At 39.1% G+C, this 27,481-nt stretch overlaps 3 protein-coding genes across 4 annotated transcripts; all 3 read right to left on the bottom strand.

Moving 5' to 3' along the window:
* Nucleotides 1-154: 154 nt before the first annotated feature.
* Nucleotides 155-4,439, bottom strand: lrrc23 (leucine rich repeat containing 23). The gene is made up of 8 exons (XM_042492625.1): nt 4,037-4,439; nt 2,681-2,790; nt 2,432-2,552; nt 2,194-2,335; nt 1,880-2,010; nt 641-777; nt 311-515; nt 155-207 (listed from the first exon to the last, which is right to left on the bottom strand). The coding sequence occupies exons 1-8, from the start codon at nt 4,121-4,123 to the stop codon at nt 175-177; spliced, it is 966 nt and encodes a 321-aa protein (XP_042348559.1). The 5' UTR covers nt 4,124-4,439; the 3' UTR covers nt 155-174.
* An 836-nt stretch (nt 4,440-5,275) lies between these two features.
* On the bottom strand, nt 5,276-18,560 carry rbm10 (RNA binding motif protein 10). Of its 2 annotated transcripts, none has more exons than XM_042491748.1 (23): nt 18,469-18,560; nt 17,618-17,698; nt 16,257-16,797; nt 15,584-15,754; nt 15,324-15,393; nt 13,803-13,876; nt 12,793-12,879; nt 12,593-12,653; nt 12,324-12,482; nt 11,000-11,160; nt 10,671-10,768; nt 10,316-10,403; nt 9,989-10,193; nt 9,779-9,888; nt 9,600-9,681; nt 9,068-9,159; nt 8,753-8,947; nt 8,123-8,317; nt 7,862-7,918; nt 7,502-7,696; nt 7,239-7,286; nt 7,064-7,119; nt 5,276-6,206 (listed from the first exon to the last, which is right to left on the bottom strand). In XM_042491748.1, exons 2-23 carry the CDS (start codon nt 17,632-17,634, stop codon nt 6,116-6,118), a joined length of 2,853 nt encoding a protein of 950 aa, XP_042347682.1. In that variant the 5' UTR covers nt 17,635-17,698; nt 18,469-18,560; the 3' UTR covers nt 5,276-6,115. The 2 variants fall into 2 exon arrangements, with proteins under 2 accessions (XP_042347682.1, XP_042347683.1); XM_042491749.1 differs by having other exon boundaries at nt 16,257-16,794.
* A 2,883-nt stretch (nt 18,561-21,443) lies between these two features.
* Nucleotides 21,444-25,772, bottom strand: LOC121947390 (rho-related GTP-binding protein RhoA-C-like). The gene is made up of 5 exons (XM_042492423.1): nt 25,723-25,772; nt 23,863-24,018; nt 22,679-22,799; nt 22,449-22,579; nt 21,444-22,112 (listed from the first exon to the last, which is right to left on the bottom strand). The coding sequence occupies exons 2-5, from the start codon at nt 24,016-24,018 to the stop codon at nt 21,939-21,941; spliced, it is 582 nt and encodes a 193-aa protein (XP_042348357.1). The 5' UTR covers nt 25,723-25,772; the 3' UTR covers nt 21,444-21,938.
* Nucleotides 25,773-27,481: the final 1,709 nt, after the last annotated feature.

Raw genomic sequence — 27,481 nt, 5'->3', positions numbered from 1 at the left:
GAGCATAACACAAGCATCCCAAATGCACACATTTACAGGTATGCAGTGCATCATACAAGATGCTCTGTCGAGATATACTTGTCATACAACACAATCACCGTAACTCATCTCTTCACACCAAGCCTGTTTTCAAGGAAGTCAAACACTTCCTCGTTTTGGCCATTATTACAAATCTTACGGCTCAGATATTTCCTCTTCTTTAAGTTCCTGAAATGACATACATACCATTAGAACAAACCAGCAAAGGACTGTTTTTTTTTTTTGTTTGACCATGCCACAAAGAAAAAAAAATGGTACTTCTTAGTTTTACCTTGACTCTCCTCTGGGCCTCAGTCCTTTCCTCGAAGGAGACAGGATCTTTGTCAAGTCGCTCCAGTTGCGGCAGTAGAATCAGCACACTCATGCGGTAGTCTGTCGTTTCCACCAGAGGATTCTCCGAAATGACCAAAGCTCGCAGAGTTTTTGACACAAGTGCAAGGCTTTGCAGGGCATTCTCTTCAAAGATTACATTGCCTCTGTGGAAGCGAGACAGAAACATATGGAATATTTAATCAGGGATACATAATTTTACTTGCCGTTTTAATGAATTGATATATGTGATCTGATCTGATCTGATCCCTGTTGTGATACAACTGTGTACCTGACATTAAGGTATTGGAGACACTTCATGTTGGGACTGAGGCCATCCAGAGTCTCGAGCTGGTTGTCTCGAAGGTGAAGAGTGTTGAGGCGTGTTAATCTCTCTAAACCCTCCAGACGCTTGATAATGTTTTGGGCCTGAATGGAGTGCAATAATAGTTACAGACAGTCTCTTCACTGGGTTATTACTTGGGACCCTTTGAAACCTGAGAAAATTGGTTTGATTACTTTCAAAAACATGGGAAGAAAGCAATGACCAACTCAACAAAGATATGACCAAAAAATTGGCAGGAAATAAGTAAAAATGAACAAGAAAATTACCTGAATATAAGCAAAAAAATTTTAAAAAAATTACAAACAAGAAAATGACCCCCATAAAAACCATAAAACTTTAAACAATAAAACTGAAAATTTTCTGTAAAAATAATTTTAAATTTGTGGTAGGAATACATATAGTTTTCTGGACATTTTTCACTATGTTTTTAACCCCCCCCCCCCCCAAAAAAAAAAAAAAAAATTTCAGATCATTTTCTTGTCACCTTTTATTAATTCCTTGCCATTTGCAAGAACATTGCAAAGTTGCTCATTGCCTTTTTCCTCACGTTTTCTAAAGAAAGCAAATCAATTTGCTTAGGTTTCACGGGTGAAATGGCTTGTTAAAGGAATCTGAATGCAGCACAAGAAAAATGATCCAGGTTTCAAAGGGTTAAAGGTCCAGCATGCAGGATCTGGGGGGATATATTGATCTTATACCTTAAAATGAGTTGTTTATATCTATTATCTGCAGAGGGAGCAGGTTTTCATCTGTGAGGCCGCCATGTTGCACTGCCATTTTTCTACAGTAGCCCAGAATGGACAAACCAAACACTAGCTCTAGATAGGATCACATGCATTTCATGTCACTGTAGCCTCTCCACACAAGCAGCTTCGGTAAAACACTGATTTGTAACGTGACACTGCTTTATTTAGTGTTTTCACTGGTTTTAATCACCTGGTCCATTTGTTTTGGAGAGAACAAGACGTCTGTGGATAGTATGACTCCCCGTAAAAAAAACATGAACAATCAGCACTGAAGGAATCCTAAACCTGAGTTCATGCTCCGTGCATGGGTGAAGTTTCGACTGGTTGCTATCTGCAGTCCTCACCCCTAGATGCCACTAAATGTTACACACTGCTCCTTTGAGGCTAATAAGTCAACCTTATCGAGTGTGTTAGTGCTCTACCACAGTGCTTTTATTACCAGATACAATTGCCGCAGGTTGGGGAGGTTGATGCCATCAGTGGTATCCAACTGGTTTCCCCTCAGTTCAAGAGTAACCAGGTTAGCAAAACAGCCACTCTGAAGGCCGTTCACTCTCTGAATGCCGTTACCTGCCAGAGAGGTTGCAAAATGTCATGACGAGGCCTTTAAAAAAGTGAGCATCAGGCATCACACACCAGATTTTTAATTTAAATCTTAAAGTAGTTTGTGATACCTAAGCCTGAATGGTAACATATAGGATAGTTAACCCCCATCTGGTCAAATAAAAGCGTACATTAAAGCAACAGACTGACCTGTAAGATTGAGGCTCTCCAGTGCAGACCCGACAAGGCCATCCAGGTCTGTTAGTCGGTTCACTGCCATACTCAGCCACTGCAGGTAGGTCAGCTGGGCGAACGGTTGCCCTTTGAAGGATGCCACAGCATTATTGTCAACCTACAGAAGAAGAGTTGCACTAGACTTACTATCAGGTATATGCTAACAGCCCCAGAGATGTTCTTTTTGAAATTAATAAAGAAGAAAGGCCCTTGCCTTCAGCCAGAGCAGGTGGGTCAGAGATGCCAGAGGAGAGAGATCAGTTAGGTGGTTGTTGGATACGTCCACAAAACGTAGGTGAATAAATCTGCTGATTGCAGTGATGTCATTTAGTCCTCTGGGGAGTACAGTAATGACAGAGGGATAATTAGTGTAAAATCAAAGAGCCACAATTAAAGGAGGATAAACAGAATTTAAAGTTACAGGGCAAAAGAAGCAGAATTTGCTCTGTTTTTGCTCTCTTACTTGTCTTGTAGCTCCACTCTGACAAATGCATGTCCAAGTCCGTTTCCTGTTCGGCACAGCAATGACAGCCCCTCACTTGTGGTTTCTGGGGTCAAGCTGCAAACCTGCACCTGTGCGAGGGATAACGTCAAAGGATGAAACTGGTCCAAAAAGTTGATAGTGCTAACTCACACGGATTAAATGAACTGCAGGACCTCATCAACATTTGAGTATGGGGCACAGCTCAGACACAAGCCTATCTACATAACAGATCTTCTAAACCACCAATGGATCTTTTAAAACATAAATTGAGCCTCCCATGGACAAATTCCTGTGAATTACTAACATAATGATGCAGTACATGCTTTACAATGAGGATGCAAATCCTTTAGTTAAATAAAGCTTATCTAATGCATTACTCATGACATTTAATGCACAAATGAATGCAGGCAGTGTCATGACAACCTGTTGCTTTCCACTAACAAATAATCACTATGATTTTATGTGATTAGTTCACACTTAATAGATCATCCATTACAGAAAGTTAATTCACAGTTACTTCATACTGTTGCTATACAACCAAAGTAGCTGGATTCTACATAAATAATCATTTAAGACCCAAACATTTGCACAGCCTCTCTGAAAGCAGAACAAAAGTGATTCTCATGAACTATTAAGCTATTTTTTTCTGTCAAACTGGTTTTCAGATGCAAATATTCACATGCTGCATAGTGACCCACAAGTATTTATTACTATTATTATTACGATTATTACATGTGTTTGTCATTATTCTTGAAAGAAGTGGAGTGTAATGTAGTCTAGCACGTGCCAGTTGACAAATTAGAGGAGAATGGACTGGAATAGAAGTGAAAACAGATTCACATTTCTACGAGAATACGTACTGTGTGCAAAATGAATGGGTCTGGCATAAACTTGGATGTAACTGGAGTGCAGCTAATCTAACTGCATATTAATTTATGTATCCTTAATAGACAGATAGATTAATAGAGAACTAATCACATAAAGCCATAGTTACTTGATCATTTGTCAGTGGTGAGGAACAGAAATGCATTACACATACACCGAATCATGAGTCATGCATTAGTCAAGCATCACTTTAGTGTACGGTTTATACTATTATCAGAAATCAGTACCTTTAGATAAAGTGTGAAAGTTGTATGAACGCAACACAAAAAAAATGGATGTTGATCCAAGTTTCAAAGGGTTGAACCAGCATCCTGTGGCAGTACACTATTTTCGTTTTATAAAATCAATTAGTAAAACCGGGTAACAACTGTCTGCATAAATAAGACAATGAAAATCCACAGTGTGTGGAGAGGGTTGTTGTCTCCATTTCAATCGTTCTCACTTTGGTACCTTCTCGTCCTCTCCGGCTCCTTCTTCGTTTGTCTCTTCCTCTCCCTCTACATCAGATAACACTGCATCCTCATCCATCTCAGACATCCTGCTGATTGCTGCTTGCTTTTTACAAAACTCCAAAAGACGAACTGGTAGCGGTTAGTTCGTCCTGCAGCACTGAGTTTATGAGAACTGACTGGGTTAGCTAAGCTAGCAGCTAACGTTAGCACTTTAGGTGTGTGTCTGGCAAAGAGCGAGTTTACCTGTCGAAATGAGATCAGTTTGGTTAATACAACGCCCTTTACAAAAATACCGAAATGTAACAACAACATAAACTTAAGAAATAATCTTGAAAAGTAGACGCTAATGTTAGTGTTCACACTTTGATAAAGCTAACAGCAGTTTAGCCCAAACTTAGACCCGCGTGTGCTGCTGTTGCCATGGGAACCCGGCAGCCTAGCATAGGTGTGTTACAGGCTCATTTGATGGGTGACAAACATTTCAGGGTCAAATGTGCTGTGCAACAGCTACAATTTCTGCAGGTCAAGATGTTGCATTAGAGACCTCATAACAAGAGTTACATTGTATTCCTCTTTTGTAACCACCGTTTCACAAACACGCAGCTTTGGAAATTTAAAGTTAAAATGTCGAAACATAAGGGACTGTTCTGTATTTATCAGATGAGGGGGTGTGATTTCTTTCTGTTGTAAATTTTATCTTAAACCTAAAAGCAGCTTCCTCTACTTGCCCCACTTGCACAGTATCTTTTGAATATGAGATTCAAATTCTATTCAAATATAATTTTCAGGAAGCTGGCATATGACAAGAGAAACAGAACGTGGGGAGAAAATGACAAAACGTAAGTGATGGTCCATTACCACTATGTCACAGTACTTAGTAATCCATGGAAGATTACTGAACTTTGTTTGTTACACACAATATCATTCCAAGACTTTTCCAAAACTTTCAATGCTTTTCACTAATTACGTGGCTTTTCCAGGGCTGGAAAATATGATGATTTTTCAAGTTTTCCATGATGGTGGGAACCCGGTAAATAGGCCTTAATTATATGTTTTTAAATATTCCAACCAAAATGTAGGTATTGAAGCCAATACAACAAACAAACAGCCAGAGAATAAGACTTATTACCAAAACAAACAGCAAAGATAATTTCAGTTTTATCAGTTTCTGACTACGATAAATGATTTTGGTAACTTTATGAGAAAAAATGCCTCTCAAACAGGACAGTATAGATGATGTTTAAGATTAATACAACATACACCCATTTAATGTTGTATATTCCTCCGCGACCCTAAAATTAAAAATACAAATCTCCCCCCAGTGGTTAGAAAATTGACATGCCTCCCATGTTTTGCACCACCACATAAATAACAAAGAGTCTCTTACTGGCTTTCCAAGAGAAGACATAAATCACCAATAAGGATGAAAATGTGTTATTCAGAATTAATTTACACAAGCTTGATTAAACAGTCACATTAAAGGAGTACAGAAATAAAAAATAGCTTTCTCCAGAGATAATGATGTATTACATTGAGAATTCATACAAGATGACAAAATGAGACTCTTTATCCAAACACTAGTTTTAGTGTGATCCTGTCCAGTTCATGAGGCCACTTCTAAAACATTATACACAGTTAATGCCCAGAGCAGTCATTCACTGAATGACAGGGCATTTAGCATTAAATTAAAAAATCTATGGTGCATAGACAGTTATATTAGAAAATCCCATTTGCTGCCATAAAGATCGATACTGATCCTTCATTTTCCAATAGCAAATGTTTTCCCAATCACATAAAGCTTGTTATCTCACACATACACGCTCCAAAGCAAGTGAGAACTAAACCCTGCATCATTCAGGAAGAAAGCAAAAAAAAAGTGCATTCTGTGCAATATCCTGACATCCACTGCTACAGGATCAGTTAATGAGTGTAATACCACTGTTGAGGTAATTGTAATGTTAAACCAAAACTCAGAGGTTTATCTACACATATCTATATGATGTTAACGGTGAAGTGTTGCGTGCTAGGCTTTGTCATTGTCCCCGTCAGCGTCAGGAAAAGTTTGAGGGGTGAGGGTTCACTCCACTTGCATATTGCGCAAAAGAAGCCCCTTTTTCACTCCTCCCTGAAGCATCCTGGCACCAAGACTAGTGCCTGTGATCCCGTCACTAAAGACAGACAGAAAATAAATCAAGCTTTACCACACAAACAAACCTTTAAAGTCACATCCACCATCATTGCATAGTTGTGTACTGTAAGGAGTAGGGGGGATGCATAACATGTGAATTGCAGTCAGTAGAAACAAATTACACATAAGATCAACATATACTGCTGTAGATAGAACAGCAAACCTAAACTGAAAAAGATCACGGCACACTCAAAACCAACTGTAATGGCCTTTGCACACCAAGGCTGCATTTTCTGTTTTTAATTAATCTGTCATCGAAATAAATATTGTAATGCACAGAAGCCTTGCACACTCAGTCTGATGCATTTTATTGCTCTATTCAATGTGAAAATTCAGAATACGAGTCAAAACAGAGAGAGACATTTGCTCCTTTGCCTCTCTTTACTGGTCGCTCTCTCCCTCTCTGTGTGTACCGTACCTCATCCTCTATTACGTCCTCGTTGTCACCATCATGCACCTGAATATTACCATCTGACCGATTGAAAGTACGCTGAGTTATGAAATGATACTGTGCACTTCTTTCTTCTCTCTTGTTGCAGATGTTGCCCACAAGTTGCGCCACTTTTTCTTCACTGCTACTTGGTAAGTGAAGTAAAGAGACTTTTGACAGGTGCAAAAAAAAAAAAGCAAAATCCGTGTTCCAAAGTCTTTACCACTGAACAAAACTTTTGGATTCAGTTTGTAAACGTGATTAACATGACGTGATGTTGAAGTACTTTCTAAACATGCAACAATATCAGACAAAAAAATATGGACTTGGTGTGCAAAAGCCTCAAACAAGAAACCACTATAAAACATAAACATGGGGAGTGTGTTTGTTACTTCACTGCTGCTTACATGGGGCTAAACTTCCTCCTCTTAGGATCAGGAGGTTCAGGTCCGTCCACAAGTCTCTGAGAACAGAAAAAAAAGACAATGACATCAATACTAATTGCATTCAATCAGCAACAAACACAAATACTCTTTGCAATGTTGTCCAACTCTGACATACAGACCCTGAGGGTTGACCAACCTCTTTGCCTGCAGATTCCTGCTGGACTCTTCTCTGCTCCAAGTTTTGCTGTGTGCAGGAAGGTGAAAATGGAGAAATTTTGACATGATTACATGAGGAAAGTCTTTAGATGCATCTTTGTCATTTTACACACCCTTAAGACAGCAAAAAACAGCAAAAGTAAGAGACAGTTGAACAAAGTCTACTGAAAATGATTGTGAACAGGTAATACATGCAACGCTTGTAACAGTGTGATATAAGAATACTTCTGTTTGTGTAACCACCTTATGTAGCTCACTGAGCTGCTGGTGCCTGATGAGGGCCTCCTTGCTGGGAAACTGCCTCCTACACAGCAAACAGGCCAGTTTAACCCAGTCCGTCATCCTCCCTTCTTTTTCATCTTTATCGCCTCCTTCTTCCTCGCTGTCAGTTTCTCCACTGTAGGCTGGGACCAGACCCTGCTGCTGAGGAGGCGAATGCTACAGAAATAGGATGCAAGATCAAAGACTGAGAAACAGACAGATACAGAAATAATAAAAGCATGCTTAAAAATGTTTTGTAGCAATTACTAACAAAAGACACGTTGTCAGAGGAACTATGAGGAGAACAGACCAACACAGATAACAATGTGTCCAAGTCCTTACTTCTGTGCTTTGTCGGATCTGATCCAGAAAAATCTGAGGCCGTTCAGACAGTGCACCCTGCAGAACAGAAAAGCAAAATCAGAGGGATCATCAGGTCAGTCAGTAAGACCACATCCTATGCAGACACTGTCTTTTTACTTGCACTAGGGCAGGCTGACTGGTTGATGGCGTTCTTCGCAGTCACTATGATACCCTGATGCCCCAAAGGTACATAGGTGTTTACAGCAAAGCATATTTGGCTACATAAGGGTCACAATGTACCTTTTTCTCAAGAACAGCGTAGCCTGCGTCAGCACTGGCAGATTCTCGGCGGTCATCAAGGCGACTGTGGCCAGGTGCCCTGGTGTAACCAGGTGGAAGCGCTGTGGAACCGACAGCAGGGGAGGAAGAGACAGATCGCATGTTCTCCTTGTGTCTGTTGAGACTCTTAGCCCAGCGCTCCATATCTTTGGCAATCTATTAATATAAAGCCCAAGAGATGCAAGTTACCCAGTTAAACGAGCTGAGCGGAGGAAGATTTACAATTTGAAAAGGTGTTCAATAACAACACAGGAGCAACATAATGCAAAACAACTCAGAAACCCTTCAACAAATACTACCTTGGTAAAATCTAAAATTTCCAGAACATGTAAAAGGTGTTAGAGAACTACAAAAAAATGTGGCCAAATAGAGTGGCATTTATCAGTTTGAACTGAACCGTCAGGTTTTTTTTCTTCTAAAAGATGTGTTGAATCATACAAACTGAAATTTAATTGCGGCGTATTGTGTCTGCTCTTTTACAGAGTTGTACAAATGTCTAATTAAAAAACAAAGATCAAGGCAACCAGTGGTAAATTTTATTTTTCCTGCACATCTGTCAGTACTAACACTTGTATTCTTTATGTAGAGTACCTGTTGAGCAGTTTTATTCTTGGGTTTGTCTTTTTTCTCTTTGCTGCCTGGGGTAGCAAACGGTGACTCTGGGGGGACTCCACCTACACTCGTGGGAGCACCATCGGCGTTAGACTGGCCAGCAGCAGCTGGAATGTAGGTGTGCTTCTCACCATCCCAGTACATGTACTGCAGAGTATGAGGGTTGTAGTAGTACTGCAAAGAGGAGGGACACACAAAACAAGACTAAAATGCTAAGAAGGAGGACACATTCACAGAAGTCTTTCAAAGGTGCTGAATCAACATTTAGACTGCAGAACTTTCACCGCTCTTTACCTGGGAGTTTGGGTCATAGTAGAGGCCTGTAAGTGGGTCATAATAGTAGCCAGAGCTTTCGTCATACTGGTATGTGGACACATCTGGCACAGCTACAGTCAAAGACACGGGACAGGGTTAGCATAACTGTTAATCGGTCGCATAATACATATACATGCCGATAAACGAGGAATTCACACCTAGCAGTTAACAACCCCAAGCACACAACATTGTTTAAGTTTTTTTTTTCTTCTAAAGTCTAGTTTTTATTTAATAACTCAACGAACTAAAATGTTTTTACACTAGTTTCAGTTTAGTTTAACAACAATGCATGGATTATTTCTTCTTTAAATTAAAGTCTGTGGAAACCAGTTCCTCTTGACTAACGTGTCTTTCACAAAGGTTCATCTATTTGCAGTTAGTAATGAATGTTAAGTCAGTGCTTTTTTTAAAACTAACTTAATTCCTGAAGCTGTTTGCAGACCCCCTTGGGGGTTTAGCACCACAAATAAATTCTCAACCTGTAGGCAACGCTAGACACACAAAGCCTTACGGTATTGCTGGAGCTCATGTTCAGTGCCTGGGGTCGCAGGTTGGCTGGGAGCAGCTGGTTGTGGTTTTCCCACAATTTCAACCTGTGGAGAGATGGACTTTTAAAAGTGAGAATGTAATGGCATGATATAATGCAAGAGTACAACAGGCACGGCAAAAAAGCAAACGGCAATATTGTACCTGTGTGACTGGTGTGGGGGTAGCTGTGGTGGTTAGAGCTGTCTGTGTATGAACAAGAGGCTGCTGCACAACTGCTGATCCAGATGTCACTGCCTCAGATGAAATAGCAGCTGCACACAAACAGGTGGCTTAACTTCACTCAGTTCAAATAGATAAAGCTATATCAATCCTATGGAGAATATGCAGATATTTGGAATATGTGATACCAACCTGGGGCTGCTCCTCCTGTGTATGCCCCTATCAGGGCTGTTCCTGCACCAGGTAAAGCAGCAACCCTGGCATCTGCCTGGCCCTTCAAAGTTGTGCCATCTAGCCCAGAGTATTCGTTTCCTTCCTGACTGTATGTTACTGCTGCCCCCTGCTGATACACTGCTGTATCAATACTCGGGCCTCCACCTGATCCATTCTGAGCCGTCTGAGAATGAAAAATACCATCAGAAACAAACAGTTTGAAATAAAAGATTTGTCACATGCTTATTTCTTTGCTATTACTGTTATTCTTTCTTTGCTATATTTGTTATGAGTCATTCTTATTACCTGCGTGACAGCCCACTGTGCAGCAGCTATAGCTGTGCTGGCCACTGTAGCAGCACTGACTCTGCTGCCATCCGTCATGAATACATCACTGGAACAGAAAAGAGACATAGGGTTTCAGTGGGTTTCTGGTTACAAACATTTAGAAACTTTTTTCGTGATGCAAAAATACAACACTATTTTTAGGCTACTAATTTGTTTTGGATGATCTTCTCCAAAGCTATTTCTAATCCATTTTATTCTTTGACCAATTTTAAGTTTTAATGTTACATGGTCATGCACATCTTTGTTCAATAGCAATAATGTTCAGTGTTCTTGTGGTTTCTTTGCAGGGAAGTTAGGGTGTGTGTTTGTTTACCGTTTGGAGCCTTTGGCAAACTCCACCACAATTGCCTTTCCGTCAATGGAGAGAGCTGGCTGGAGAGCCTGCAAGATCTGCAGCAGCTGAGAAGCCTCCTGTTGGTAAAACATAGAGAGACCGGTGAGTTAGTGTGAGTGTAAACTGACTACTAATGTATGAATGTTTTGGATCAAGCTTTTTTAAACATCATAACTACACCAAAAGGACAAAAAGTTTTGTTTATGGATTGATCTACTCTGATTATAGTTTTAGTTGCAACTGAGTGAATGACAATTCATCTTTCAGGCACTTATTGCTGTGTGTGTCTGCCTCATCATGTTTCTCACCACTATAGTAGAGAGCTGCAGAAAGGCAAAGCCCCTGTTGAGGTGTGTGTGCTTGTCCTTGATTAGGCGAACGTTGGAAGGGGAGAGAGTGGCAAATGGAGCCAAAGCAGACAGGATGGTTTCCACTGAAGTATGCGGGCCAAGGTTTCTTAGTATCAGAGCTGGTGTGGGAGAGGATGAGAAAATATGATATTCTTTAACACGAGATTTAACAATTCAGGTACAAGATAATATTGAGTGTTGTAAAAGCAAGTATCCCATGATGCCCCCTTCTAGTTTGCAGGCCTCCAGCATGGTAGAGAAAATGTTTTGAAACATGACGAAAGTATTTGCCACAGTGTATGACAATCAACTTTCAGCCATAAGGACTAGTAGATGAGAACTGTAATAACAATCTGACCATTAAATGTACCCACTGGATGTTTTATTGTTTTAATCAACATAAACCTCATAAGACTCCTCACTCTCTAATGCACCCTTTTCTTTGTAGACCAGTAACAAACGATTGTTTAAGGGAGTAGCTGATGTCTGGTATGGTAAACAGTGCTGAAAAACTAGGAGCGCTCTGTTTTGCAGCACTACAGAAAACAGCAAAATCTGCTAGAGTGTGTGCACATGAGTTTACATAGACAGTAGAGGACAGAAGCAGCACATCCATAAATGACACCAAAACATGGTAGAGACTCTTAATAAAGTTTTTTTACCACATGACTTTTTTCCGAGATGTACTCACCGAACGGAAAATTTTTTATTCTCTGCAGGATTTTCCTCTATATAACAATGTGTGACTCATAGAAAAAGTAATCCCTTTCAATCATCACTTAAGATCCACTAGAAGTGTGTAGCAGTGCATTTATCTGCAGCGACTCTGCCCTCTGCCAGTATTTTCCTATTATTCTGCTATGTTCAGGACGTGTGTAGGCAAAGAGCACAGGTGAGATCAGAATTTCATGAAAAGGTAGCGACCAGGTAGTAGCGCGAATATCCACAAGGAAGCTACAGAAATTGTGTGAAATTGTGAAATTGGAAAAAAAAAACAACAACAAATACGGCAAAACGCCAACTGGATAAAGCTTAGGGTTAGATTTCAGTTTTACTGGTGATACTGTTTACAAACAATAACTATGAATTCCTGCATGGTATACCTTTAATTTTAGATCCTGATTTGCCATGATCCATATTACAGATTATTTTCCAGACTTAACATAAATCAATTCATTAGTGCAATAAATAATGAATGAAAAATAGGAAAGTTACATAAAGTAGGCCTTTTGAATATAAGAAGAGATTGCAGGGTTGTAAAACTCTCAAAAGATAAACTTACTGTCATTGGCAACATCTGCCTGCTGTGTGGCCTGTCCTGGGGTGACAGTAGGGCCCGAAGAGTGATAAGGTGCTGGCAAGGGCAATAAGCCTTGGGCTCCCTCCTTTTGAAGACCAATGGGCAAATCCCTCTGCAACTGGGGCAATTTCAGCTCTGCCTCTGAGGAAAGATAACATGCTATTTATGTATTAATATATGTTGTTAGAAAGCTGGTGTTATTGTAAAAGGGAGAATATTTGAGATATTTACAGTAATTGGTTAAACATTACCTGATTTAGGCACACTGCATTTGAAGCACTTCTCTCTCCTTTTAAAGTTTTGCACACCACACTGGGGAAAAGTTACATGACCTAATGTTAAAATACTTTTCAAAGAACGAGCACGTACAGTGATTGATGAACACGCATTCACATATATACATTTAGATTTACATATAAACATGACAAACAATCCAACACAAACACACAACCTTGTTGCAGAGCCAGTCCTCATTGGCACGCGGTTTTGGATCGCTGTAGTGCATCGACACTCTTTGTCCCAGGATCAACAGCACTCCCTGAAAGAAAAAGAAAGAGAGGGACGGGGAACAAAGAATGATTATCAGCGATAATTAGGCCACACATGCCAGAGAAAGGCCTCATCTCACAAGAGATGAGAGAGAATGACAGGGACGAGAGAGAGAGAGGGGGACAGAGAAAGACAGAGAGTAGAACGGAGGCTGAAAGAAAGAGGACACCAGAGAATTGCAACCTTCAGCTTTAGAAAATTGGGACGGACTGAGATGGTGTATGTGTGGTGTGTGTGGGTGTCCATTTTTAAGGACACAATGTGTTTTGTTCGATTGTGTCATCCCTCCCCCCTTAAGGGGAAACCTTTTCACAGTTTTCCACACATCCCATCCCACTGTCACCACCTTCATCCCATAGACAATAGCTCCATCCTAAAGATGTAATAATGGTAGATGAGCCAGATATGAAAGGTTCGAAAACAAGAAAATGAAGTACTTTTTTTGTTTCTGATTCAACATACAATAGACCATGTGAGAAATTGTATTCACACTGTCACACTAACCCAGGGGTGGACTTAGGAAAGAGAGTGAGAACATGTCACTGAAGAAGGAGGAGACCTCTATAATAGAGGAGTCTGTATTGGACAAATGATGAGCAAATGTGACTGGGAGGGTCCAGTTATGAAAACTATGTAGTTAGGTCCCAGACAGACAGACGTCAGCATGATGTAACATGAATCTGCCTGTTTGTGGAATTCTGTATAAGCAGAAAAAAGATGAATTTCCCTCAGAGTATAAACTTCTACCTACCTCAGGGACAACATGTTTTCTTCACTTTGTGTGTCTACAGGATTGCATCGTGTGCACATGACAGGGTGTGATGTGACTGAACATTTGTCCTGATATTAACCCATATGTCCCATCGTATGAATGTATATATGTGTATGTGTGTCTGTGTAGGGGAGAGTGACCTGGTTGGTCTCCATCCAGCGGGTGGCCTCCTGTATGACATTAAACTCGACGAAGGCGAATCCTCGGCTCTGACCTGGACACCGCCCAGCGCCATGGTAACCGAACAACAACAACAACAACATAACAACAACGCAGTGAGGGGTTAGTGCTTCATGTCCAGAGGGGAGAGAGGGAGAGAGAGAGAGAGAGAGAGAGAAAGAGAGAGAGAGAGACCCTGTATAAGCACTAATAAAACAACGAATTGCTTCCTCTCTCCCTTGGAAATAACACACCTGACAGCCACTCGGAAAGTCGCTGTCAACGTCTCTACAAGAGTGGGAGGACGCAATGTCAAGTATCTCAACAGGGTCAGGGAAAGAGGGAGAGAGAGGGAGAATCCTACCCACTCATCAGTTTGAGTCTGAGCTCTTTGGCTTTGATTGATGAAGCACCCAGACACCAACAGACACCAACAGACACACACGCAAGCACACAGACACGAATATCTCTGCTAGTCTGACAGTCAGAGGGCAGTCTGAACTAAGTAGCACTGTGGTATAATGTTCCATATTGTGTCCATGCATTACTGTAACTGACTGACAAAACATTAGAAGACACATTTAGATTTATATAACTTTTTAACAACATGGAGTGCAATCACAACAGATCATCACTTTAACATTTATAACTCAGAGAGACGTATCCTTTAAAACAGAGAAACAGTCATGTGGGGGTGAGAAAGACAGAACAGTGCGGGGGACTGTAAGTGTGCCTGAGTCAGAGAGACACACCTTACAGACAACCAGTGCGTTAGCAAAAAGGGGAGGCCAGTGAGACAATGACCTTAATGGGAATCCTTTAGAAAAAGACAAGCTTTTCTGAGTGGTAAATGGATGACGCTCACGTAGCTGAGAGGCAGCTGCAACACTTATATCCCCACACTCACACACTCAAAAATAGCTACAATGACAAACGCCATCAAAAGCCTCCTGCTTCCACTGCTCAATTTTCAGTTGACACTGTTAGTTTGTGAGCTTTTCCATCTAATCAGGCACATCTCGCTTCAAGATGGATGAGGCAGAATCATGAAACTTTATGAGAGAGTCAAAAAGGAAAAATTAATGCCATGGAGTGAAGATCTATAACCTTTGATTGTGTGCATGCATTCTTTTCTAAAAGGCAAATACAGAAAGAAATATCCTTTGAAGCGTGCATGGATGTTTTGTTGCCCCGTGAGCACTAGCTAGAATTCAGACACCAGCAGACCAAAAAAAATCAAAGCAGGAATCGCAGCAAAAGCTTGTATATAAGTTTATAAATATGCATTCTTTGCAGCTATCTACCCAGCTGTCAGAGTATGAGGAAAGACGGTGATGGTAAGAGAGAAGGTAAGAGAGGACACTTATTAATAAGAGAGAGAAGACTGAGCAGATAAGGGAGAGTCACCTGAGAGCGCAATGACGTGAAAGAGCTTGCAATGGATGAGTGTGACACAAGGGAGAATTTTAAAAAAAGACTCGAGGCAATGGACAAGTTCTCACCTGAGGACTTGTTCCTCATGAGGCGAACCTCTCTTGGCTGGATCCCCTGTTCCTGAAGCTGTGCCCGGATCTATGAACACAGAGGTATAATTTCCTTTTTTAAGCAAACTGACAACAAGGCAAGGCAAGGAAGCTTTATTTGTATAGCACATTTCATACAAAAGGGCAATTCGCAGTGCTCTACAGAGCAATAAAATAAGAAATAAAAAAAGGCCTATGCATACTCAGACCAAACACAGAAACAAGGCCTGGAGACATACCTCATTAGTGGTGGCATTGGGTGGCAGCATACGAAGCATTATGATGTTGCTTGGCCTCTGGTTGTGGTCCAGGTCTGCACGGTAGTCCTGGTCTCGCTGATCCAGCTCCTCAAGGGACAGGTCTGGACCAGCACTCCCACCACTATGCTCCTCTGCCCCCACTGGAAAAGCCTGCAATGAGTAGTGACACACTAGCAGCGAGGGTTTCCACAAATTTTTATGGATAAAATTTCAAGACTTTCCCAGAATTTTTTAAAGGATGTATTTTTTTTCTTGCCCCACTTGCTCTGCATTTTTCAAACATAAATTTAAACTCTAATCAAATGTAATTTCAGCCAGTGGGCATACATTAAAAAAGAGATTGAATGCGGGTCGAAAATAAGCAAACAAACATGGTCAAAATGTAAACAAAACATTGTCAAATACTGATACATTTTAGAGCTACTTTTCCCATTATATTACATTACATCTTAGGCTATCCATGGAAGATTACTGTATCAATTACAATCACACAAAAAAATTGCTTTACTTTTCCAGAACCTTCAATGTTTTTTACTAACTCCATCACCTTTCCAGGTTTTTCATGACCGTGTGAACCCTGTTAGCAACTGATGTCGACAACATATTAAAATTTCAGCAGCTCTATAAAGAGGATAGAGCTGTTGTGTCTTACCCTCCTCTTCACTGCAGCACGAGAGAACCTGTCCTCCTCTCTCTGTTTGGCCGCGTTGTATTCCATCTGTTCTGAATGGGCACCACCACGACCCCAGTTGCCATCCCTACCCCCTGAATGAGGGGAACTGTTCTCAGGAAAGCCTCTTCCACCTTTCCCCCGACCTCTCTCCTGCGGGCCAGTCAATAACTGCTCAAACTCCCGCCTGGATCCCTCCTCCTCTCTATGGTGCATGGGATGGGCTAGGTCAGGCTGCGCCTGAGAACATGGGGGCCACAGGAGCCCTTTCCCTTCACGTGCAACGTCTCCTCGCCCTTCTCCTCTGTGATGAAACCCCAGGTGGTCTTGGACACGACCAGGTGAGAAGTCACGGACACCCAGTAACTGCTCTTCGCGACCATATGGTCTGTCCCCCTCCGCTCTCACATCATACTCTGCCTCCTCATCCTCTTGGCCATAGCCTCGGTAGTCCATGTCCCGAAAGTTGTGATCATTGTGAGTGTTGCCATAGCGACCCATGCGGTCACCTCGCCCCCCCCTGCTGACCGTGAAAGCCAAAGTGAGGGACATGTCAGTGCTTTGAAGGGATAGTTCAGATTTTTTGAAGTGGAGTTGTATGGGGTACTTATCCATAGTCAGTGTATTGCGTACAGTAGATGTTACTCAGTATGCAACCAGCTTGGAGAAAGCAATCTACTGTCTGACCTTAATGTCTGACAACAGAATAATACAATAATGAAGCCGTTATAGCACTCTCTTCAAAGCCAGACTCAAACTGCGATTTAACATTGCTGAACAAATGCAGGAGCTGCTGGTCTACAGTTGCCTTAAACAGATAGTTTGTTTGTGTTATTCTGTGGCTTTGGCATTTAAAAGAGTTAGTTCAGATTCACCAAAGTCAGACAATACCACCAACTGACTAACTGATCGAAGCAGTGGTAGACCAGCAGCTCCTGTGTTCAGGAAGCTAAAATTTCTGTTTTTGGCAATGGAGTATGCTAACTTTGACGAGAGACTAAATGGGAAAATGAAGCCTTTAACAGCTTCTTAGTTTAGATGGGCTATGTGCTGAGAGTTAAAGGGGTTAAAAATACTCTTACTATAGCATACACTGGAACTGATATTCTTTTTTTGGATGCTTAAAATACAGTTTGTTGTCGACCCCCAATCCACATTAGTACATTACTTAACATCTACTACTCCTGCCTGCTTCTCCAAACTGGGGGGCGTGTCGAGTGATGACTGACATCTACTGTCTGTAATACTCTGACTGTGGACAGGTAACCCATACAACTCCACTTCAAAAAAATCGGAACTATCCCCTTCAGGTAAAATCTGGTACAAAATTATGTTGATCTCACCGCCTCTCATAGTCCATGTTGATCCACTGACTCTGCCCCTGGTCTCTGCCCTGTCTTTATTTGGTTACAGCATTGGATACCCTAGAAGTACATCAACAACATTCCTATTTTGAATAAGGAGCAATAATCAGCAGAATAACAGCAAACAGCAAAAAGAAGTAACTACTTTGCAAAAGAAAGAAAAAATCCCATGTAGAACCTAATGGGATGCAAAATAGCGATGTGCAACTTAGAGGCAGGTAACATCATGTTGGTTGTCACCAGGTTAGTTGCATTTTTTTATTTTAGGAATTAGGATTTATTTGCACAAAGCAAAAGAAATACAACAACAAAATTAGTTGTGCAAGTGAGATTAAGAAACCCCCATGGGTTTATGAGGAATATCTCATTACTAAGGATAAAAAACACAAATGTCGAGTAATCGGGAAAAGTAAACATACAAGCACATTAAGTCAATAAGCAAACATAGAGTAAGCAACGTAAATCAATAAAAAAAAACCTAACATACCTAAAATAATGAAGTGGAAGTGGGAGTTTAAATACTGCAGACTTCTCCAACTTTAATATCATTGCTTTGCAGCCACTTAACGAAACCCACATGTAAACAAACATGGGCATCGCCCTGCATCCCTATTAAAACGTGTGCGCAATGGACATGCCCAACTTTACCACCCAAAAAGGAGTATTCAACAATGACGTATGGCGGTCATCTCGGTTAGCGGGCGAGCTAACTATTTTAGCCTGAGGTTTGCTAGCTGGTCCATGCAGAGACGCTGCCCCCGAAATAACCGTCTGTCAGCGGCTGTAAACACAACAGCAGCAGTTGTATTAAAAACAGGACAAACGCTTACCAGTGCCACATGTGACCGACAATAGTTCTTTAAATGTCACGTCGACGCTCAGGTGAGAAGGGTGTTTTATTTTTCTGTGCACCAAGTGTAAAATGGCCACAGCAGAAAACATTTGAGAGGGGGCGGTTACCCGATACCCGACTCTGAAATGTGATTGGTGGTTGGAGAGCGAACACATTAATGTCGACGATGATTGGATGAGACAGCCAGACCAACCCCAAACTATTAGCCCATATTATGAGGGCATGCATAGCAGTGTTTGATGCATTTAACCCTTTAACAGGCATGGTGAGCAGACAGCTGACATTTTATGAGGTTTAATTGTTACAATAAAAACTTGGCAAAACCCAATTTTATTCAGATGTTTTTATACGATGCATTGTTGTAGTTTGATTACACTGTAATTCTAGTCAATTCTATTTTTACTAAACTAAATTGACTGTTTTTCCCCCCAACATACATTTTAAACAGATTTTGTGACAAATCATTATTATTTATATTTATTTATTTTGTTTTGTATTTGTTTTGTATTTGTTTATCTTACTTTTAGTTTTTTATTATATTACACTGACAATTTTTGGTTGTTTTTACCATAAAGTTTATGCAGATCTTTTTTTATTATTATATTTATTTTAATTTGTATCTATTTAATTTTGATTATTTTTTATATGTTTACTGTATAAAGTCCCGATTTATTTTCAGATTTCTATTATATTAAATTGAATTTTGCACCTTTTACAATGCATTATACTGAGATAATTTTTTTTCTTAATAAAATAATGCATTTTGTTAACATATTCTAGGGTCTATAATGTTTGTTTTTTGTTGTTGTTTTTTTGCAAAGGTATTTCTTAGCATGAGTGTGGAATGGTTAAGGGTGCTGCTACAGCTTCTGAGAGGTTCAGTAATTTATGATTAAATCATCAATATTTCTAATAGTGGTACGTATATTCATAGTAGAAGTCAATGTTACAGAGAATAAATGCTCAAATAGACAAATTAGGAACTACATACAACTCTGCTGCCAGTAAGATTACTCATTTCACTTTATGGCAACTGGCAGAAAGTTTGCTTAGTTGGGCACAAATTTGGTCTTACATAATGTTAAGAGGTTTCCTGTAAAAATCTTGCATCAAAGATATCCAGAAAAAAGAAAGAAAAGAAAAAAAACATTGGAGATTTAGGTTCATTATTGAGTATTCTTGCACCTCCTGTAAATTAGAATTAGAAACTGTCAGTGATGCTTTTATAACTGTATGTATACCAGAATATTTTAGGTGGATGTTCAACTTTATATAAGAAGGAAAACCGGACAAACAATTCAATTGCAAGACAAAAACATTTTCAGGTGTTGTGAAAACCATGAGGTGGAGAAAGACATTAATTATTTTGTACAATTGCTTTAACTACTGGGAAAATTTCACATACACAAGTAGAGATGGGGGTCTCCAAACTAGACTTTGAACTTTTCTTACAAGAACTCAGACAATATGACACATTAAGAGGCCTTAAAAAGGCAGTAAATATGATAAATACGTGATAAATTTTACATGTATATTTTTTTCTTTAATTTCTTTTCTGTTTACATGTACCCCTGGCATGTATATATGATTGTATATATGTATGTATGCTTGTTAATAAAAAAAAAAACAAGATGTGTTTATGTAGATATCTTCATATCAGATGTAAAATCATAGAGTAAGATACCTTGAGGGCTTAGGTTTTTCTTTTATTCGAGAAAATGAAAAAGGAAATTAATACCAGAAATGTAGGGAAAATTGTTGCAATTACTGATGAATAAATCGAAAGAACACATAAATACCTTACAACAGAAAACCCTAATATCAGCTTTATTTAAAGCAAAAGAAAATCCAGAAACCTAATATGTCACAGTACAAATAAAAAAGAAAGAAAAAAAAAAGCCCAAACCCCAAAAACATCCAGCTGTGCACCCCAAGCTTTACCTTCAGTTAACTAAAAAAAAAAAAAAAAAAAAAAACTATGGTTACAATTTCTCATATAACTGACATAAGCTGATCATAACAGCAGGATTAAGTAAAATGATTAAAATATACTAAAAAAATAGAGACATCAACGATAAAAAGTTATTATACAATAATGACATTAAAGGAGGGATGGGAAGAGCTGAGTAAAAGGCAAAGTTGAAATACATAATAACATGTCCTTACAAAGCCTTGTAAGACATACAGTACATAATGGACATTATAGTAATAAGATAAGCCTATCGTCTATCTGAAAGAATATTCAACTTATCAACTATACCACTCATGATTTGACCCACTAATTAACACAATCAAATGAATCTCTGGTACACACACAAAAAAAGGTCCTAAAACTCAGAATATGTTTAACCTGATTGTGCCTCTATGTATAGTACAATGTCTTCCAGTAAAGTGAAAGTTTCTATGTCACTCTGAGTAGCTGTTAATTCCATTACCCATCTGAGCCAGAAAATGTGGCCATCAGGGTAACTTTGGCATGGAAACAAGGGGTTAAGTCAGTGACGCAGAAGGCCTTCCCATGCATACAGTACATAGACACATATGTTAATACACACACCCTCACAAATATACACACATTCACTGCATGCAGACCTGCACTGGAGAAAACAAACCACCATACAGTTGCGTGCGCACTCACACACACACACACACACACACACACACACACACACACAAACAAACACACACACACTCTCTCTCTCTCTCTCTCTCTCTCTCTCTCTCTCTCTAAAGTACAGGTAAGTAATTCAGTATGGGAAAAATATCTCATACAATCTAGTTTAGGCATACCCCTGCATAGCGCCTGAGTCAGAAAAATGGGCCTGAAGGAGCAAAGCCAATGACAGGGAGAAAGCATTCACAAATGTGATGTGTGGACACTACAAATGACAAATAATACCCCATCTAAGTTATGAATCCCTACCCCACAACTTTCTCTTCTTCACACGCTGCTCTCAAGGCACTACATGTAGGCGTTACTGTGTAAAATCCACTTGGACATGGTCCTAATTCAAACCTTTTTTTTATTTATTTGTTTTATATTTCTGTCTTTTTTTCTGCCTTTCTCTCACATGACCCCATTGTCTTTGGCCTGGTGAGGACCTTTTCTCTCTTTATTCCCATCATGGCACATTTCAACCCTGTTTACATCTACTCAAGTTCAAATCACCTCCCACCATCTGCCCTGCAGACTTCTAGATCTGAAAAGGTTTGATAGATGCAAGCAAAATGAAATTTAACCTAATGAACAGACCAAGGACCAAAGAGTAGAAGCTTATCAAATCATTTAAGATCTGCTTTAGGTTGCTGAGGATAACTGGGTGATATGAAATTGAGCATCCGCAAAACTTATCTGGGCCCTGTGCAATTTTCTCCCCCCATGTCAAATCTCAATGGAAGCTGCCCTCTGCGTCTGTGCTTAACGGCAGCTCCTTCGTGTCCTGGAGCCTATAACAGAAGGCAGGTGGACTTCTTGCCACGTTTCTTGGCCTGCAATGCTGCCCTAGTTGCCATCTCAAAGACTTCCCTCACGCCATCTTTGGTTTTGGCAGAGCACTCTTGGTAGCCATAGGCACTGATGTGGTTTGACATCTCTTTGCCATCCTCAAGTTTAACTGGCTCCTGGAGGCACATGACAGAGAAAGGGTTTACATTTTGACATTTATACCAACACAGTTTCTACAGCTTTAGGCAAATCAGATTTAAGACTGTTTTTTTAATGCCACCTGAAGTAATATTTAGGACCAATTTTACAATAACCAAAATTGAAGAAAAAAAACTGACTTTCAATTACTTATTGGGGATATATTACCCAAATATGTCCTTCAATATGTTTTGGATCAGGTAAAAAAGTTAGATTATCTATTTTAAATGCTGATTAAAAAAAATAACTCTCTAGAGTGGAACCCCTGTAACAAATGCTCACATACCTGCACACTGAGAGCAAAAAGAACTCACCTGTTTCATTTTGGCAAGCTCTCGTCTGGTGTGCTCATCATTGCGTAGATCTTTTTTGTTGCCCACCAAGATGATGGGGACATTTGGACAGAAGTGTTTCACTTCAGGTGTCCACTTTTCTGGAATATTCTCTAAAGTGAGTAGAGGGGAAAAATGCAAACATATATATGTTAATTTCACAACCACAAAGTGTTTGATACATAGTGGTGTGACTGTCGCAAAGACAATACCTAAACTGTCGGGGCTGTCCACAGAGAAGCACATGAGAATAACATCAGTATCGGGATAGGAGAGAGGCCTCAGTCTGTCGTAGTCCTCCTGACCTGCTGTATCCCAAAGTGCTAGCTCTACCTAAGAACAGAAATAAAAATGACATGTAAGGAGAGTTGCATGAAAAATGGATACATAAAGAAGACTATTTGAGCATTCAATTTACAAGATTGAGAATCATGCTAAATGATTAAGCGGACCCCTATGACATTATTCTTTCATATCAAGCAGAGGGAAAAGAGACTGCCCATGCTGCTTCTAAAAACAAAACAAGGCGACTCTCACAATATCCATATCCAATCACTTGATAAATCTGTTTAGGTAAAGACGATAAGGTCTAGTCAGAGTTCAGTGCATTGTGCATTTTGCCAATGAGAAGTCAAACTGAAATGGTCATTTTCAAAAATCATTGCTAATTGCTTTTAGAGCAAAATGATTAGATGATAAACTGATTAGACAGATCCATAGATTAGACAGAAAATCAATCAGCAACTACTTTAGCAATCTACCAATTCTTGTCATTTTTAAAGCAAAGAAAGTAACTCAAATAAAAAGCAGCACATTTTTGCTGGTAAATATTTGCTGTTATTATTAGTCATCTGTGATAGCAAACTGAACATGTTTGGATTATTGACAAAAAATCTTTGTCAATAATCAATGAATCATTTAATTAAAAAAAAAAAAAAAAAAGAATTCAAGAAAAAAATCCTAATATCTCATGGTTTCAAATGTAAAAATCAGCAGCTTGTCAGTGTCCTAAATTAAAGTCAATTGATTTTTTTTGGGGGGGGGGGGGTATGATGCAACCTCAGGCAATAGGAAATTGTGATGATTGGTATTTTTTTTAAAAATCATTTTCTAACATCTCATTAGCCAAACAAAAATTCAAATTAAAAAATAAACAGATTAATTTTTGATGAAAACATTTGTTAGCTGCAGCCCTAATGGCTTTACACTTGAAAGTCACACAGCAAAATTACCACATAATGCCAGCAGTGGCAATATTCTAGCAACTTCAATTATGAGATAAAGATTAAAAATGAAATTAGAACTATTTTATTGCTCATTTTGCTCGACAAACAAACAGTCTCTGCGAAGACCCTTTGGCCTCCACAGACCCTAGTTTACAGTTTGTATGTCTCACCTGTTTCCCGTCCACTTCAATGTCTGCCACATAGTTCTCAAACACAGTGGGGACGTAGACCTCTGGGAACTGGTCCTTACTAAAGACGATGAGCAGACAGGTCTTCCCACATGCACCATCTCCAACTATCACCAACTTCTTCCTGATAGCAGCCATCTATGGAAAACAGTCCAAGACGTGGTCAGTGGTGTAATGTAGCAAAGTAATAATACTTTGTTACATTATTTATGTATTTTTTGGGAGTATCTGCACTCTACCTGAGTTTTTAATATTTCTGTCGTTTACGTTTACTCCAATACATTTCCCCTGAGCATTTTAGTTACTCACTACAAGATAGTGTAGGATGAGTTAACGGAAAAAAGGGATAACTGGATTTTGTTCTTTAAGTTTATTAGGTTGTAAGAAAAAAGACCTAAGTTCTCCTCAAGTGTAAAGTATGCTCAATTTATAATTGTCACAATTTTGAGCACTTGCTTTTTTATTAACAGCATTTACTTGTACTTTTACTTTCAATACACAAGTACATTTAATATCACAAAATCCGTTTTTATACTTAAGTATCGTAAACATAGGGCTGGGTGATATGACCTCAAATCAATACCACAATTAATTGAACATGTTACCTTGATTACGAAAAATGAACGATTACTTTGTTTTTTGTTTGTTTGTGTGTTTTTTCCCCCCTAGTCCACTTGGCAGTCTATAGATCATTAAATGATCCAATGTTATGACCCAAGATAAATAAGGAAGACATTTACAGTTTCATTTGACCATGGTATGATGCGTCAATATTTATTAAACTATCCAGCATGATATAAGAATTAAAAGCTCCATCTTAAACAAACTTCAGGTAAATTTAAGTACGCTGTGTGCTATTAATCATTTTACTTTGGGAAAAAGTTTTCAGTAGGCCCTCCTATTACTTTTATTTCAATTGTAATGTTAACAGCTTTTTATTTATAGCAGCTTTCTTTTTTTAATTTCTTGTCATTTAGGTCATTGTGGTTATGCCCAGTGTTTTACCTTACTGCTCTGCGTGCCTTACAAATTACCCCTCTGGGACAAATAAAGTGTTTTTAAACTAAAATTGAATTCCTCTTCTTTAGCTGCCAATAGCCTGCCAACATTTCCAGTTAGAGAAAGGTTGAAAATAAGGCAATCTGCCTGTATTACATACTTCAAGACTTTTAGTCAAGTAATATTCTAAAAGGTGACTTTAACTTCTGCCAAAGTCATTTCCTGGTAAGATATCTATAACTTTACTCAAATATGGCTTTTATATCCACTGAACATGGTTTATACAAGGTTATCACAAGTTACTACTCTCCTCTACTAATACACACACTTTTTTATCAATAGTGTATTGATTCACGTACAGGACGAATAAGACTTTTACATTTTACGTTGTATTTTCAATAATAGTCTATATAAAAGAGTTGCAATAGTGCTTTCTACGCTTCATCAACAGTTCTCCCTGTTTGGTGCATAACGTTAGTGACGCTAATAGACCGGTCTCGTTATATATCGTTAAAAAGTTGCTGATGTAAAACATAAATCTAAACCAAATAGACCCGGCTGTTAAACAGGACGGCTGCCTCGAAGGTAAAGGTTGTAAACATGAAACATTTCCGTGCTGTGCTCCCATTCCTGCTGAAGGCTGAGCAGTGAACTCCGGGCCTGTCAAACCAGCTAACAGTAGCTAGCAGGAAAGCTAACGGTGTTTCCCCTGGTTTGGATAACTGTCATTCAAGTTTTTATCTCTGAAATCACAACTACGACATTCATCGCACAGCTGTGATACTACTGTGACAGAAACAAGAATCGGCATTAAGTTTAAAAGCTGTCGCTGAGTACGATTACCGCTTGATGTTTCTGTGTCCGCCTTTCTCCTCTTCCTGACCGACTGGAAAACTCCGCCCACCGTTAATACGCATGCGCACAAGTACGTCATTCGTGCGTTGGCTGCGGCACCTTTACTAGCATGTAAATAAAATGCGAAATAAGTTCACAACTGTAATATTTACAACATATTGACAAATTAGTGATATGCTGCAGTGCAACACGAATAGTAATAATAATATTATTAATGCATTAGGATTTGAGGCTGGCAGAATCTGTGACATCTTTTAAATCATCTTTAAAACTCACTTTTACAGACTTGCTTTTATGTGGTCACCTTTATTCATTCATTCATTCATTCATTCATTCATTCATTTTCTATCACTCTTACTCCATTCATATCTGCTTTTATCTTCTTATCTTTGTTTTATCCCCAATGGTGTGCTGTGTGGTGTTGTCTCCTTATAATATTTCTTGTATTATTTTTTATCATCTTTCATTGCATTTATTCTTATGTTTCTCTTTCTAAAACTGTATTCATTTAGTACTTTAACTGCCTTTTGAGATCTGCCTGCTTTATCACTTGTATTCCTTTTATTTGCATTATTCTTGTTGACCTTTTGAATATGCATTTTGTTCTTGCCTTTTGGTTTGACTTTTATAAACCTTTCTTTGTTTGGCATGTTTGTTAATGTTTATCTTATTATTCACTGAGTTCCTGCCTTTGCTTTGTCTGTCAAAGCACTTTGTAAACAACTGTTTTTAAAGGTGCTATACAAATAAAGTTATTATTAGTCATTTTAAAAATAATAGTGTGGTCTGTGACTTAACTTGATTTAAAAGTTCAACTCTGATCATCATTCATTGGTCTTTATTGAAGTTTTCAAATATCAACAAGGGACTGTTTGTTATTTATAAGAGAGAAGGGGGTACTGTAAAACAGGGGAGGCACTTCATTTAACCCTAAATGGACATTTTTGTATTTATTTTTAAATACTCTAAGAACTCAAAACCCTGCAGAGGTATATTTTCTATAATAAAATCTAGAAAATCACACCATTTATCATTAGCTCATACAGTTTGCATTTTTCTCTGAGTAAATCAAGGAGGCTCAAGGGAAAATATTTGCAGCTCAGGGGAGAGTCAGGATATTAAAAAAAATAAATCAATAATGAAGTCACACCCCAGCCTTCCCCTTACTCTGATAAATAAAGTACAATCCCTAATGCAATACATTCAACTGTGTAGACTCAAAAGTAAAAAATCAAATATATATACATATATGAATATATAGGCCTATATACACATATAATTATAACTCAGTTAAAGGGAATATTTAGCCCATTTTAAAGTTTTCAAGGTTGAGGGTTAACTGTCTACATGGAAGAAAAGTGACCAGTAAAAAAATAAAGTCAGCATATATGTACATAGCATAGGCTACAGATATTTACATAGGAATTAAAGCAAAGGACATTTTCACAAAACTGTCAAATGAAAGTCCCATGTCACAATTGTGCCATCAAATGTTGCCTAATTTCTATTCCACCCAAGATTTATCCTTTTTTATGTGGGTTTATGTTGCATCACAAGCATGAATGACAATTATCTTACATTAAGAGCTCTGCATCAAGTACACCACTCACTCCTGCCTGAGAAGTGGGGCACAGAGACTCTTAAGGCTGCAGTGTGTCTGAGCTCCCTCAGCTCTCTCACTGAGACACTTCAAAAGCATCACCATGATTCAGGAGGGGACGTCGCCTCTTCAAATCCTCCCTAAAGC

This window comes from Plectropomus leopardus, chromosome 8, assembly GCF_008729295.1.
Source record: "Plectropomus leopardus isolate mb chromosome 8, YSFRI_Pleo_2.0, whole genome shotgun sequence".
Lineage (NCBI taxonomy): Eukaryota > Metazoa > Chordata > Actinopteri > Perciformes > Serranidae > Plectropomus > Plectropomus leopardus.
Note: the sequence above shows the minus strand (reverse complement) of the source record. Positions and strands in the feature narration are given on the sequence as shown.